The 16,388-nt window shown below is 46.5% G+C and overlaps 1 protein-coding gene across 1 annotated transcript in view; it reads right to left on the reverse strand.

The window, feature by feature from the left end:
- The window catches only part of LOC115471360 (fatty acyl-CoA hydrolase precursor, medium chain-like), a 117,095-nt gene that overhangs the window by 41,861 nt on the left and 58,846 nt on the right, over positions 1–16,388 (reverse strand). The window contains exons 12-13 of the mRNA XM_030205059.1: positions 14,982–15,054; positions 8,546–8,721 (exon numbers count right to left, since the gene is read on the reverse strand). Coding sequence (XP_030060919.1) covers positions 8,546–8,721; positions 14,982–15,054 — 249 coding nt within the window. The remainder of the gene's footprint in view (positions 1–8,545; positions 8,722–14,981; positions 15,055–16,388) is intronic.

Genomic DNA, 16,388 nt, shown 5'->3' on the forward strand with positions numbered 1-16,388 from the left:
TCTAGGTATGGGAAGCTTTCAAATAAATTAAAAAGCTGTCAAATAAGTAAAAAAGAAAGCAAAATCTTTTGTCCTCCACCTTTTAAGACTTATCCAACTGGAACAGCTTTAGACTTTTTACAGATGGACCATGCATTTATTTATAACTAGGAAAAAAGGCCCGTTTCTGACATAAATGAAACGGGCGCTAGCAAGGTTTTCCTCGGAGTGTGTGTGTTTTACAGAGTGTGTGTGAGAGTGAGTGTGTGATACAGAAAGAGTGAATGTGTGTGTGTGACAGCGAGAGTGAATGTGTTAGTGTGTGTGACAGAGAGAGTGAGACTGTGTGCGAGAGAGTGTGTGTGTGTGTGAGAATGAGAGTGTGTGCCAGGGGCCCCCTCCCTCCTAGTTTCAGGGTCCACCCCCCCGCAAGGTCCAGTGTCCGCTCTCCCTCCCACCCACCCACTTCCAGGGTCGTTCCCTCCCCCTCCCCCAGTTTCTGGGTCCTCCCTCCCTCCCTCCCTCCTAGTTTCTGGGTCCACCTGGCACCCCTCCAAGTTCCAGGGTCGGCCCCCCCTCCCCTCCAAGTTCCAGGGTCTGCTGTCCCTCCCTCCCACCCACCCACCCTGTTCCAGGGTTGTTTCCCCCCTCTCCCCCTCCCTCCCAGTTTCTGGGTCCCCCCTCCCTCCATCCATCCCAGTTTCTGTGTCCGTCTGGTCCCCCTCCAAGTTAGTTCCAGCATTGTTGCCCCCCTCTCTCCCTGTTCCAGGGTTAGTTGCCCCCTCTCTTTCCCTTCTCTCCAGCCACCCACCTGCAACGTGGTGAAGCTGACTCCGTGGCTGAAGTGAAGGGGTTTTTTTCTTCATGTTCGTTGCTCTGTAACCATCTCTGTCGGCCCTGCCCTCATGCCTCTAATAGGTCCGCCACCCTCGACATCAAAACGTGATGACGTCGAGGGTGGCAGACCTATCAGAGGCGCGAGGGTGGGGCTGAGAGAGATGGTGACAGAGCGACGAACCTAACGAACCCTTCACTTGAAGCCACAGAGTCAGCTTCAGAACGTTGAAGGTGCCTTTTATTATAGTAGAGATAATCTCACACAGCACACACTATGGAACGGTCCATGAACCCTTCTTGCCTTACCCCGTACAGCCAAGTCAGCAGTCAAAGAAGAAGAACAGCTCACGTCTCAACCTCACAGCCTCAGCCAAGGCCAAGCACCGCTGCCGAATAGCTGGCTGCCCTGCACCGACCACACACTGGGTGACGCAGACCGTGCACTGAGGACCCTGGCCTGGGCACCGCGCACCCCCACAGTGCTGCCTGCCTGCCTGCACTGCTTGAAGCCAGGAGAAGCAGGAGAAGAACGTCGTCTAGAGAGCTCACCTCAGCCGCAGCGGCCATGTGGTGTGCGGACACTGGGTCCCTAACAGCAGCAGTCTGTTCTTTGCTTTTTGGTGCGCTTTCTGGGAGGCAGGCCGACCTAGGTGACAACGATCACCTGTTCAGGAAATGGCGGGCGGCAAGCAGGAAGGTAGAAGCATACGCAGTAAGGCACCACCACATGCAAGTGGGAAGGTGGGGCGCATGCATGTGCATAGGTACCGTTTTTTTAAAGAAATCTAGGCGCCCCCCCCCCCCCCCCCCAGTACGCCACTGGCTAATAGACAACCAAGGCAGAGGCTCTCTGCCTGCCGCTTCTGTTTCCTGTGTCGGTCCACTCCTGCCTCTTCTGAGGTAAACTTCTGGGCCGGCACAGGAAGCAGTAGCGGCAGGCAGAGAGCCACGGTCCTGTGCCTCTGCCCTGGTTGTTCATTAGCGAGGACCCAGAGAGGTGCAATGGGAGGGTGGATGAAAAGGGTCACAAAAGACTGGGTGGGCCTGAGCCAAGATTGGATGGGCCTTGGCCCACCTGTAGCTACGCCCCTGGTTGCCAGATGGAAAAAATTTGTCACGCCCAAAGCCAGCCCAAAACCGCACAAAATCAATTTGCATATGAATAACTTCATTAATAAATATTAATGAGGCCATTTGCATAAAATGACATCATTAAGCCTGCCTCCGTGGGGCTTCTACTGGCCGCGGCTGCGGGAAAACCAGCCAACCCGTAGCCGGTGGCCGTGGGGGGAAAATGCAGTGGGCGAAAAAAACGCCAGCAGGGCTTTAAAAATCCACCCAAAATCCCACAACCCACATGCGGCATGAAAAAGCCACAGCGGCTCGTGGAAAGGAGCCCAATTGGGCGAGAAACCCGCAGCCCTGGCAACACTGCAGGGGCCTGGCTATTGTGGGGTGGGTCCCTCAGCGATCACCCCACCCCTGAAGGGTGGTCTGGCATTTGAGTACCGGCACCTTTTTTGTTAGAAAACACGCATTGCCAGGGCTTTTTTGAGGGGGTACTTGGGGGTACTGAGTACCGGCACCTTTTCCATTGTCTGCTAAAATTGACCCATGGACCCCAAGTTTTAAAATGAAAGAGCTCAGGTTCTGTACACCAGTTCGGCCTTGGTATGGATTCTGTGACTGGTTGCAGGGGGCCTGGCTATTGTGGGGTGGGTCCCTCATTGATCCCCCGACTGGTGGCCTAGTATTTGAGTACCAGCACCTTTTTTACTAGAAAAAAATGCACTGTACATAAGTATGAATCAGTTAAGTTTTACACTAAGCTGCATTGGTTACCCATTACAGCAAAAGGTTCAATTTAAACTGTGCACTAAGGGACCCTTTTACTAAGCCACATAAGCATCTATGTGCACCCAATGCGTGCCAAAATGGAGTTACTGGCCAGCTACTGCGTGGCTTTTGCGGTAATTTCATTTTTGGTGTGCATCCGATACGCGCGTCCGAAAAATAATTTTTTTGGACATGCGCATTGGATGCGTGCCAAGTGGTATTTGACGTGCGTAGGTCATTCCAACCCAGTTCCCACATGAGAATTAAACCACTAGGTCAATGGCTGGCGGTAAGGTCTCAGACCCAAAATGGACGCACGGCAATTTTCATTTTGCCGCATGTCTATTTTTGGCAAAATTTTTAAAAAGCCATTTTTCACAAGTGCATTGAAAAATGATCCTGCATGCTCCCAAAACACGCGTCTACACTACCGCAGGCCATTTTCAGTGCGCCTCTGTAAAAGGACCCTTCAGGTTTTTAAAACTTTAGCAGTGGAGGTTCCCTCAAATGTGATGAATTTAATAACACTGTTACACAGCTCTAATATAAGATACAATACTCAAAATCAGTTTTATTACATTTTCCAACAATAACTAAATTGAAATTGGTTCAACATGTCTTTAGCTATACAATAGATGGTAGAAATCTGCAGGGCCGTGCCAAGGGTCTGTGGCGCCCCCCCCCCCCTGCAAGGGATCGGGTGGCGGCGCCCCCCCCCCCCGCAGACAAGCGGTTGGAGCGCGCTCCCCCCCGTGAAGATGATCGCTGTCCTCTCTCCCCTGCCCTCCCGCTCCCATTTCCCAACTGCCCGCCCTCTTCTCCCCCCAACAAAATCTCTTTTAAATTTACCTCCGTCCGGCTGGCAGGGCAGCGAACGGCGCAGCGTCAGTGAAGGCGGTGATCCCGACGTCTCTACTAGTCTTCCCTTCGCTCAATGTCCCACCTTCTTCTGATGTCATTTCCTTGACGTCAGAAGAAGGCGGGACATTGAGCGAAGGGAAGACTAGTAGAGATGTCTGGAGCGCCGCCTCCTTCACTGACGCTGCGCCGTTCGCTGCCCTGCCAGCCAGACGGAGGTAAATTTAAAAGAGATTTTGTTGGGGGGAGAAGAGGACGGGCAGTTGGGACATGGGAGCAGGAGGGCGAGGCAAGCATGGCGCAGCGGGGCACCCCCCAGAGGACAGCGCCCCCCTGCCACGCTTACCTCGCTTACCGCGTTGGCACGGCCCTGGAAATCTGGTATATAATACCTTTCTCTTTATGACCATGCAGACATTATCTGTGTAAATTTGGCTTATTGGATTATGATTCAAACTAATTGCTTTTTTATCCTCATTATTATTCATTGCTTTTTGTTCTAATTCCCAAACATATTAGTCTGACTTTTTGCTAAACGGAGTCCACCTTGAACTGAACGTAGTAGCGGAATAAAAGACATTGTATAACATAACATAACCCATATCTGCAGTGTGCTAAAACAAGCTACTGCCCATCAAAGAGTCATGTGTCACAATAAACTGAGCATATGATTGGCAAAATTAGTGAAAAAAATATTTTATTGTATATGGACCAGGCAAGTAAAAACATTCTGCATCTCCTGGCTAGGGGGATCCATTACCAGCTCACAGAGTGATGTCAGGGCTTGGGGGGGGGGGGGGGGGGGGGGGGGGGGGGGGGTCCCTGGCACCTACTCAGTCTGAAGTGAATCCCAATGCAAATCCAGCTCTCATCTGTTTATATAATTGTGAGTCTTGGTTGGGAAGCTTCTGAGTCGCTTCACTCCTCCCCTACACATGAGATGCAGCTGAGCTTATCATGTGCCTGCCAGGCAGGGTTGAGGTCATCCCTTCTGCAGAGCTGTTCTTTCACATGCCTCTGTGTTTGCTAATAAGGTTTTACATAGGCAAGCTCATGAATTTCTATTGTGAGGAAAATACTATGGATCTTCTTTCTCACACAGAAGGGTTGTAGCTACAGGAACGTGTGCAAAAGAAAAACCTTCTGCCTGCCTTGAAGGGCCTAACAACAGCTTGCAGGGATGGGCAGAACAAAGAACAAAAAAAAAAGAGCAGAAGTGCCTCCTTTTTCACTTGCTTCCATAGTTATTTTTGCTAGTTCCAAGCTGTCAATCCACTTTAACACTGAGGGACCCTTTTTACTAAGCCACGGTAAGCTCTACGCGCATGCAGCGTGCGCCCAAATGAGACTACTGCCAGGCCAGCGTGCCCGCCTGGTGGTAATTTTAGATTCGGCGCGTGCCCATAATGTGTGAATGAATGAATTATTTATTTATTTCTACGTGCACCGGTTCCAGCGGTAATCGGCCCTTGGCATGCGCCGACCGGTCACCGCACATGTAGCACGTGAACCCTTACTGCTGGATCAATGGGTGGGGTTAAGGGCTCAGGCCAGTTTTTTACCGCAGGCCCTTTTCCCGTCTCATTTTTTAAAAAAGCCATTTTTTTGTAGATGCGGTAAAAACTGGCCCGGCGCGCGACCAATACAGGTGCCTACACTACCGCAGGCCGCTTTTCACTGCCGCTCTGTAAAAGGACCCCATACTGTGTTGTTGCACCAGCAGTTTCACTGCTTTCATTTGCACACGTTTTTATTTTATGAGCTGCTCCTCGGTAGCTTCTGGTTCTCCGGTTCACTTTTATAGATTCTGTGCTTTTTTGCTGGTAGCTTCCGAGCTTTCATATGTTTCATTTTAGCAGCCCTCAGTTAGAATCCGATTTCAACTGACCCTCGTCTTTATTAAGTTTCTTTCGGCTGACAGATTGTTGCACTCAGGGGTCCTTTTACTAAGGTGCGCTGAAAAATGGCCTGCAGTAGTGTAGACGCGTGTTTTGGGTGTGCGCAGAATCATTTTTTCGTGCACCTACAAAAAATGCTCTTTTTTGCCAAAAATGGACGTGCGGTAAAATGAAAATTGCCGCTCATCCATTTTGGCTCCCAGACCTTACCACAAGCCATTGATCTAACGGTAAGGTCTCACGTGGTAACCAGGCGGTAATGGTCTACACGCATCAAATTCCACTTGACGCGCATAGCTACCGCGCATCAGAAAATAAAACATATTTTTCAGATGTGTGTAGCGGACGCGCACCAAAAGTGAAATCACTACAAGGGCCACATGGTAACCGGGCGGTAACTTCAATTTGGCGTGCGTTCGGCGTTTGTAGGTGCCTACGTGGCTTAGTAAAAGGACCCCTTAGCTTTTTATTTACAAAACTTTTCTATTTTGTGGTTTTCACACAGTTCCTTTTATCACGGCAGGGTCTCCTGCTAAGTATTTACACCAAAGCACATTTCCTACATTTGTAAGCTATGTTATCTATTAGCAATTTTTTCTTCAGTCACCATGGGCAAACCGTTCACTGAATATTATCCTTGTTCTTAAATAGATGCTGAATTATGGAATGTTCTTACCTTTACATTTGCATTTTGTCATCTGTGGCTGGTATGTTTTGTCCTCATTTTGTGGGATTTTGCTCTTATTTTGTGGGAACGATTTCAGATGTAATGAGTTTTAGTCTATAGGAACTAATTATTCATACATTATACTGTTCGCTATTTTTATCTCTGTTTTACATTCAGTATTAAATTTTTATGTGTTCACATCAGTATTTCGCTCCTTTATAATTAAGCAGCAGTTTTATTATTTACTAGTAAAACAGGCCCGTTTCTGACACAAATGAAACGGGCGCTAGCAAGGTTTCCCTCGGAGTGTGTATGTTTGAGAGAGTATGTGTGAGATTGACTGTGTGAGAGAGAGAAAGAGTGACTGTGCAAGTGTGTGTGTGTGTGTGACAGAGAGAGAGTGAGACTGCTGGGTGCGAGTGTGTCTCCTCTGTCCCCCCTCCAGCCACCCAGCAATTCTCCTCTCTCCCCTGCTCCCCCTCCAGCCACCCAGCAATTCTCCTCTGTCCCCTGCTCCCTGTCCAGCCACCCAGCGATTCTACTTTTTCCCTTGCCCCCGTCCAGCCACCCACCGATGCTCTTCTCTCCCCTGCCCCCTCCAGCCACCCAGCGAGTCTCCTCTGTTCCCTGCCCCCCTCCAGCCACCCAGCGATTCTCCTCTCTCCACTGCCCCCCCTCCAGCCACCCAGCGATTGTCCTATCTCCCCTGTCCCCCTCCAGTCACCTAGCGATTCTCCTTTGTCCCCTGCCCCCCTCCAGCCACCCAGCGATTCTCCTTTTTCCCTTGCCCCCTCTCCAGCCACCCAGCAAATCTCCTCTCTCCCCTGCTCCCCCTCCAGCCACCCAGCGATTCTCCTCTCTCCCCTGCCCCCCTCCAGCCACCCAGCGATTGTCCTATCTCCCCTGCCTCCCCTCCAGCCACTTCTCCACTTTAATCAGCATATATTAAATTCCCCCCATGTGCTACAGAAAAGCACCGAGCACATCCTATATAATAAAACACACCTCCAACATTCTGAAGCAGTAGTTCCGGAACGTAGCTGGAATGCTTCAAGGCTTGAAGGCTTCACTTTCTCGGCTTCAGAACGTTGGAGGTGCATTTTATTATATAGGATATGCTTTCTCAATTTAATGGTATAATTTTAATTACATTTCTTAGTTTGTATTAGTTATTATTTACGGTTATTTTTATTACCTGCACAGCCTGTGTTTGTTCTTTTCTTATTGTTTCTCTATATATTTTATTTTACGTATGTTTGTTATTTTGCTCTTGCAGAACAAAATTTTTTGACTCCTGAAGCAGGCATGAGTGGTGCCGAAACGCAGGACTGCACTGAGTAATTTTAATGGTCATCCTTCAATAAACAACCTGTTTTGGAACCACATGGTTCTGCCCCCTCCTTTGTGTTGCAGAACGTGGAGGCCAGCTAGAGAAAAGTGAAAGAGATGAAACTCAGGACTGAAATGAGGGTTATGTAAGCAGTGCAGCTGCACACAATAGAAGGGAACTAGAGGTAGTAAAATTGCACTTCCACCTCCCTTGTATTGGACATAGGTGCAGTAGGCCGGGCAGGGGCTGCAGGGGGGTTTGTTGCACAGGGGGTGATTCTAGCTCAGAGTACTGCTGAAATAAATGATGCTATACACCTAGGTACAAACAATCTGGCATACAGTCAGTCATCTAGTAAAAATGCAAAAGTAGTTTAAGGAGCTCAGAAAAGCTATTAAAACAGAGAGCTGAATCTGTGACCCTCTGTGGAATATTACTCACCTATAACAGGAGGTAAAGAGAAGTTTAATTCATTGTTAAAATATTAGAGCAGGAAAAAGGCTACAGTCTGCCTGAGAGGTTAAACAAATAAGACAGTTTATATCTGTATATGAAGGACAATACTCAGTGGCATTCCTAGGGTGGCTGACACCCAGGGCAGATCGCCGATGCACCCCCCCCCCCCGGGTGCAGCGCGACCACCCCCCCCCCCCGGAGAAAGGCCACCTCCTCCCCGGCGAAAGGACCCCCCCCGGGTGCATTTTTACTTGCTGGGGGGGTGCCGCGCGCCTGTCGGCTTTGTTCGTTCCATGCTCCCTCTGCCCCAGAACAGGAAGTAACCTGTTCCTGGGCAGAGAGAGCACGGAACGAGCGGAGCAGACAGGCGCACGGCACCCCCCCCCCCCCCAGCGACGTGCACCCAGGGCGGACCGCCCCCCCCCCTTGGTACGCCGCTGTCATTTACTCTGATTCTCTTACCAGGCTGTCAATACCAGCTCTGTTTCCCTAGTCATTTCAGGCCCTACTTTGAATGACATTGCCCCACAACCAAAAACAGGTGAGCTAAACAAGACAAGACATTAATGGATATAAGGCCAGCATCATTCAACAAATCAATCCTTGCACAATTTCATCATGGAAATACTTCACATTTAGATAACACCACATTTTTTTTTTCAAAGTATAGGAATTATAATTCTGTATGTTTTTTCTTTTCTTTGATTAGCTGCTGAATTTTGTCAGGCAGGATCTTGGTCACGAATGCCACTCTGTGATCTTTCAGTTTTCTTCCTGTCTTCTGCTTTAAGTTTAGCTCCAAGTATTGTTCATGGTGGTCATAGACTGGCCATTCCACCAACCCATCGCCATTAGGATTTCTGAAATTAAAAGAAATCTGTGAAACCTGAGGCAGGAGCTAATTGTGGTACAATCCTTGTGATGGCCACACTGCAGGAGAGTCATGGGTGGGAGGGGAGGGGACAGATTTCTCGCTGGGTCTTCTCCTTACATGCTCCATTTAGTCCCCAACCACCTCATCTCCCACTGTTCTTTGAAGATTATTACTGACAGAGGACATGCTGTTATTTCAGTTTTCTACACTTATAATCTCCATTCTCTTTGACCTTCTTACATACAGTACACTAGCATACCCACTTCTCTCTCTGTAATTATGTAACCCTGGGCACACCTCTGTCTCAGTTCCACCCCAGGATTTCACTCCACTCCACACAACCCGAGACCAGGGTCACTCAAACAGAATACTTCTGCACGCACATACACACACAGCTCCCACTGGCTGGATCACTCGAGCTGAGCATAGGCCAGGGCCAGAATAAATCTAATAGGTTGAAGGTCCTTTTTTTCTGGGCACTCACTTAAAGATTAGTCAGCAGTCTCAGAGACAGATACACAAAGGTTACCATGCTAGGAATGTTTGATTTAGAGTAGTTTTAGCCAGTGTAAAGCAAACGTTACTTAGCCAATAATGTACAAAGGGGTTTTCCGTGGCTCTAACGTGTGCCGTTAGCAGCCAATGAGAACCCCGTGCAAATATATTACAAAGACCTCATTAGTATGCACAGTTCCAGAATGCCTAGCTCTAACGAGCAAATTTTACTGCTGCTCTGGAGCTGTCGGAGAGGAGGGAAGCACAAGCAGGCAGCTGCAAAGGCTGCCTACCTGTGCTCCCTACCTCTCCCTCTCCCTCCTCCCCCCCCCCCCCCACTGACCCCTTGCAAGCAATTCCCGGTGGTGCACTGGAACCCATACCCCTGACAAAACTCCTTTGTGGTCATGGACCCCAGACCCCCCCGGTGCCTCCTAACCCCCCCCCCCCAACAATCCATTGGTAGTCCAGTGGACCACATACTCCTGCACCCTGGCGGTCAAGTGACCCCCTCCCTGGTACCTTGAGTTGGGCAGGAGAGCAAGAGCAACACCACCTCCCTTCTATATCAAAATGGTGGTGACCAGCCGCTGCCCAGTGCATTCTGGGATGCATCGAGTAGGGCCAAACACCACACAAGGAGTTTTTCTCCTTATATGATGTTTATGCCTGCCCAGTGCATCCCAGAATACACTGGGCAGGGGCTCGGAGCTGCCATTTTGAAAGCATTAGGCCCCGAAGCAGGAGGGAGGAGGAGGTATTGTTCCTGCCTTCCTGTCCAACTTTAAGGTACTGAGGAAGGGAGGGGAGGGAGTCACTAGACCACCAAAGTCATTTGCCGGGGTGTGGTCTACTAGACCACCAGTGGATTGTTTTGGGAGTGTCTGGGGTCTACTGGATCTCCATGGAATTTTGTTGGGGTGCGGGATTAGGAGGTGGTCCACTGGACTACCAGGGTTTTTGGGGGCAAGCTGTCAAAGGCATTTGACAATTCGAGTTGCAAAGAGTGGCCGATGCATGAAGGGGAATCCATGCATCTCATTTGCACACGATCCCCTTTATGCATTGGTCGCTGTTTGTGACTCTGTAAATTTGTTCATTGGGCTCTTAAGTGTTGAACTTCAACTTGCTTTACTAACAGTAACTTAAAACCAGTTCATAAACAATTCAGGGTATTTTTCTTCAGTTGGTCAGCACAGCGCAAAACATTCTCCACGTAATATCAGGGCATTCAAACTCACAGTTCACTTCTATCTTAAATCTCCTCTATTTGCAACCAGAACAAAGTACTTATCAATCTCTTCTTGATTAAACTTAATCTTCACGTAATCTCTTTAGTTACACTGTCGCATCCTGGAACAGGGGTCATTCAAACATGCAATGAAGGTCCTGCAAGAAGTGAGGCATGCCTGCTCCCACTTCTCCTATCTGGGATGTATTGTCCCCCAAGCACTCCTTGTTCCCAGTTTGGGATCTCTCTGCAGGCACCCACCATTGTGTAGCAGAGGCTTCCAATCAAAACACACTGCAAACTTCTCCTGCTTTGGTTTCCAGGACTTCTTCCTCGGTGCTATGGGTCTCGGCAGGGGTGGGCTACCAAAGACCAGAATGTTTTCCATGCAATGACTTATTAACTCTTGGTCCTGTCCCCATGGGCTGGCTTTTACTCTGATTCTCTCACCAGGCTGTCAATGCCAGCTCTGTTTCCCTAGTGACCACCATAAAATCCTCCCACCTCCAGCCTTATGCAAGAACCCATTTTCTTTGGGGGGGGGGGGGGGGATCATAATTATAAGTAGCCCCACCAGTTTCAGTTTAAGGACACAGACAGCTCTCAGACAGCACATACTACAGGAAACTAACTGAGGAACCCACACAGGATTATGCAAAACAGCTGAAACATATTATCAAAACACTTCCAAAACAAGTACAGCCACATCTAACAAAAAATCATACCAAACCATCCTTCGGAGGGCATATTCTGATGCTACCCAAAATGCACAAACCTGGAAACCCTGGCAGACCAATCATATCTGGTACTGGCACACTAACAGAGGAAATATCTGGACTTAAAGAGGGGATTCTTAAACATTTCATACACAAGACAAACAGTTTCATACAAGACACCACAGACGTTCTGAACTAAATAACAAATATCAAGCAGTTACCACCGGTTGCCCTTCTGGTCACAATGGATGTAGAATCACTGTACAGCTCCTTGTGACTCTGGGCAAGTCACTTAACCCTCCATTGCCCACCGCATTGAGCCTGCCATGAGTGGGAAAGCGCGGGGTACAAATGTAACAACAACAAAAAAAATTCCCCATGCAGATGGCATAGCCACATATGAGAAACTCCTAAAAACATCCCCCCCTAGACCACCAATACCCACCAGAAACTATTACAAAATTAATCAAATTTATTTTAGCTCACAGCTATTTCTGCTTTAACAATGATATCTATCTGCAAATCATGGACACTGCGATGGGAACCGGGACGGCACCCCAATATGATAACCTCTTTATGGCAGAACTTGAAGAGACATTTTTGAATACATATCAGACTAAACCTTTAAAATACTACTGGTATATTGAGGACATTTTTATGGTTTGGACTGAGGAGGAAGAAACTCTAAACTCCTCAAAATTCTGACTGCATCCCTCAAACAAAAAGGCTACAACCCTAAAATAATGTGGAATCTATGTGGGATGCAAAGAACAACTCACAAAAAAACTCCAGACTGCCCAAAATACAGCAGTCAGGTTGATATTCAGCAAAACACGCTTCGAAAGTGCCAAACCCCTTCGAGAAAAGCTGCATTGGCTCCCAATCAAAGAATGTATCGTCTTCAAAATCTGCACTTTAGTCCACAAAATTATATATGGCGTAGTCCCAGGATACATGATAGACCTCATAGATCTACCTACAAGAAACAGAGTCAGATCATCAAGATCATACCTAAATCTACACTACCCAAATTGTAAAGGACTTAAATATAAAACAACTTATGCATCCGGCTTCTCTTACATAAGCGCACAACTATGGAATGGCCTCCCAAAAGCCGTGAAAACAATCCATGACCACCTGAACTTCAGGAAATCACTAAAAACCAACCTCTTCAAAAAAGCCTTCCCCAACGACCCTACATAATCCTCCTCACCCAGAAACATAGCATGACTAATGATCATACTGGACAACACACAACCTTCATCCCTTCTGATCCCCCCACATATATCTCATTCGACTACTATACAACCTGTATTTGTTATCAACCGACTGGGCAAATGCCTTTGACGGTACTATGTAAGCCACATCGAACCTGCAAATTGGTGGGAAAATGTGGGTCCCAATTGTGGACAATTATATAATATATATAGATGAGAGAAAATGCTTTCTTTTTCCTTTATATTAATTTCTGTTTTTCCTTACATTTATGTGATAAATGTGAATGTAATTAAGTAAAATAATAAATAAATAAAAAAAAGAATGTTGCCTCCTCCCTTAAAAGACCCAGCGAAAACCTACTGCAGGACCAAGAAACGAAAGCCGAAGACAGAATCCCCCTTGTAGTGACATACAACCCAGAGCTAGAAAAATTGAGAAGAATCATAAACGATCTACAGCCACTACTCCAGGAGGATGACCTACTGAAAGAAATATTCCCATTCCCACCAGTGCTGGCCTTCCCGACAGCTACCCAACTTAAAACATAAACTAGTGAAAAGCAAGCTCTCAATAGGAACTCAAAAAAAAAAAGAGAGAGTGGCATACATCCTTGCAATATATCTAGCTGCGAACTGTGCCCAGGGCCGCCGAGAGGAGGGGACAAAATTCCCCAGGGCCCGGCATCCAAGGGGGGCCCGCCTGGCGCTAGCATTACTCTCTTGTTCCTGTGCATGGCAGCGCCACAGAGCAGAGTACTTCCTTCCTGCCGCGTCCAAACAGCCTCATTGGACGCAACAGGAAGCAAGGAAGGACTCTGATCGGTGGCGCTACTGCACACAGAAACAGGAGAGTAATGCTAGTTCTGGGCCCTGGGGAAGTTTGCTGTGCACAGTGACAGCCTTGGGCAGGAATGCAGGACAAGTAAACGGGAAAGCGGCGGGGCGGCGGTGGGTGGGCGGGCGGAGGGGGCAGGCCCGGAAGGGGCGTGTCCAGGGGGGTGTTTGCCCAGGGCCCAGCTTTGTCTCTCGCCTGCCCTGACTGTGCCAACACATTTCACAGGATCCCACAGTCATTCACAAAGGAAAAATGTTCAACATAAAGGAATCCGTCACATGCTCATCTTCAAACGTGGTATATATCATTCAATGTAAAAAAAATGTGAAGAAGGGTGCTATATCAGAGAAGCAAGCCGCTAAAGAAGAGATTTAATTTACATAATCTTATGAAAAATGCCAGTGCCAACCAGGATGTCAGCTCTGTGGGACAACACTTTACAAAATCAGAACACTGTATCAATGATTTTATAGTGAGAATACTAAAAGGAAACTTTAAGACAATCCAGGAACCTTTGAAGTCAAAATGATTAAACATTTTGAAACCCACCTGACAAGTCTTAAAGATTGGTTTTTCTAGCCCATTCTAAACCAATAAATTCTACTGCTTTGTCACCGTCTTATCTACCATGCATCTCTCCTGGTCTGTCATCAAACCAGCTCCCATTTCTCACCCTACCCACCCCACCCTCTTCCAGTAAAACTGTCACTGGAATGCTTTGGTGGTTCACTTATATATATACTACTGTTATTTATCAACATTTGCTTATTTCTGATCTGAAGCAGAAGGGTTACCTTTGAAAGCTAATCATAAAAAAGGTATCATCTTATTTTCTTTTCTATGTTTTGTTTTGTTTCTATTTATTACCTTTAAAAGTGGACTAACAAGGCTACCACATTACTCTACTCAAGTTTATCCTTCGGAAAGCCAGAATGAGGAGGTAAGAAAAAAAATAGAACTGAGCATGCTCAGTGTAGAATGCCCTTAATATTAACTATGCCCTTGATAAGTATATGCTTATACTACTTCGCAAATTCATGGTGTCGAGCATTCTGCCATGAAGATGCTAAATGTTTTTTTTTTCATTACTTGTTCGGGAGCATCCTGAGCCAGATGTGCCCCTTAGCGCTCCCACCCCACCCACTACGTTGTTGAGCGGAGAAGATCAGAGCAGCGTCTCCGATCTATGCAATCAAAAAAGAGACGCTGCTCTGATCTTTGTTTCCAGTACAATTGAGCACTATAGCTTCAGTTTATTGACACACATATTCTTTTTATATTTGGATAGAATTAATAATCAACAGAGGGCAGAGAAGACTCCTGATGCAGGCCAGTACGGCCAAAACACAGCTGTGTCGAGTCCCTTTCTCCCTGCTACAGTTTGGCTAATAAAGTTGATTCTTTATTTTTACATCCAAAGTGTCGCCTTTTTTATGTAATTTTTTGATTTTGATGGATTCATCTTTTAAATACATATCTTATGATTAATTTTAAATTTTGATGTTTTTTATATATTTTTTCTTTATTTTTATGTTTTTTGTTTTTTGCTTTGTTGGTCATCTTTGCTGTTTTGTTTCTTGTTGATTTCCTTGCGAAGACTGGATTCTTCTGTTTTTTAAATGTTTTAGTTCATGTTAAAATTTGTTCTACATCTATTTTATTACATAAGCCCCTTAACAGTCTTCTACAGAGTTAGATTGAAATGCTACAAACCAGTGAAGGACAATACTGGTATCAAACAATGATTCTTACCCAGTTCGAGCAAAATTAGCCCAGTACTTCATCATTGTTCTGCTTAATCTTTTCTCCTCATCTGTAGCATTACCTAAAGGAGATAATATGAATTATTTATTTGGATTTGCTCACACCTTTTTCAGTAGTAGCTCAAGGTGAGTTTCATTCAGGTACATTGGATATTTCTCTGTCCCAGGAGGGCTCACAATCTAAGTTTGTACCTGAGGCAATGGAGGGTTAAGTGACTTGCCCAAGAGCACAAGGAGCAGCAGTGGGATTTGAACTGGCCACCTCTGGATTGCAAGACCAGTGCTCTAACCACTAGGCCACTCCTCCATACATAGATGGGGAATTACTATAATTGGTAAAATAAGAGTTGTTTCCATTGTCCCTGTACAGCTTTCACAAGTGCACATTGAGGGTAATTTTGCACCAAGCTGGCTAAATGCAGCATAAATTAAACCAATTTTCAAATGGAAAGTATGCATGTATTTTCCCTTTGAAAATTATCCCACTGACACTACATTCACAAATGTATACTTGCTATTTGGTATGCTCTAACGATTTGAGATTTTCGTGCAAAGTTTAGGAAATCTAAATGTATATGCCTAAGTTCAAACTCCACCCCTGGCTCCACTATCACTGGTAAAACTGTGTGTAAAGTGGCATCAAGTGCACACTTTTACTCACTTACATGCTGGGCAGTTTTATAATAATAATAATACTCAATATTAAAGTGGCATAGCCAGACCTCAACATTGGAGGGATCCAGAGCCCAAGGTGGTGGGGGGTACATTTTGGTCCACCTCCCCACCGCCACCTCACATACCTTGAAGTTTGTCCAGTGCTGGTCTCCACCGAGGGTCCCCATCCCCCACCACTGGAAGCATTTGTTTCACTCAAGCGAACATGCATGCGATATGAAGGGAAGAGCAGGGCAGGCAATGCGGCGGAGAGCCGGAGACCAGTGCTGGACAAATGCTTCAGGTGGTGGTGGTTGGGGACCAGGGGCACCAGAGCCAATTTGGGGAGACCCAGGCCCCCATAGCTATGTCACTGAATCAGGTTTGTAATAAATGTGCCATATACTCAATTTACTTCAAGGACCTGAATCACATATTAAAGTTAAATAATTAACACCTCAAAGTTCCCAATAGGGAACTATAGATAAACTATAAAGAACCCACTGTCATATAAGGAGTCCCAGCCATTACTATCACTGGTGTCAGAGACGTGAAAAAAAAGAATCAGTGTAAAAAAAACTCCAAACAGGAGAAAAACAACTGATTCAAAAAAATCCGTCGTCTCCTACCAAAATCAGGAAACACCCCAAGTGAATGAGTAAAAGCATACAAAATGAAAGGGTTCTGCAAAATAATAAAACAAAAATATTAAAAAAAAACAAGCTTTCTGGCAAAAAAACTT

The sequence above is a fragment of the Microcaecilia unicolor genome, chromosome 5 (genome assembly GCF_901765095.1).
Source record: "Microcaecilia unicolor chromosome 5, aMicUni1.1, whole genome shotgun sequence".
Lineage (NCBI taxonomy): Eukaryota > Metazoa > Chordata > Amphibia > Gymnophiona > Siphonopidae > Microcaecilia > Microcaecilia unicolor.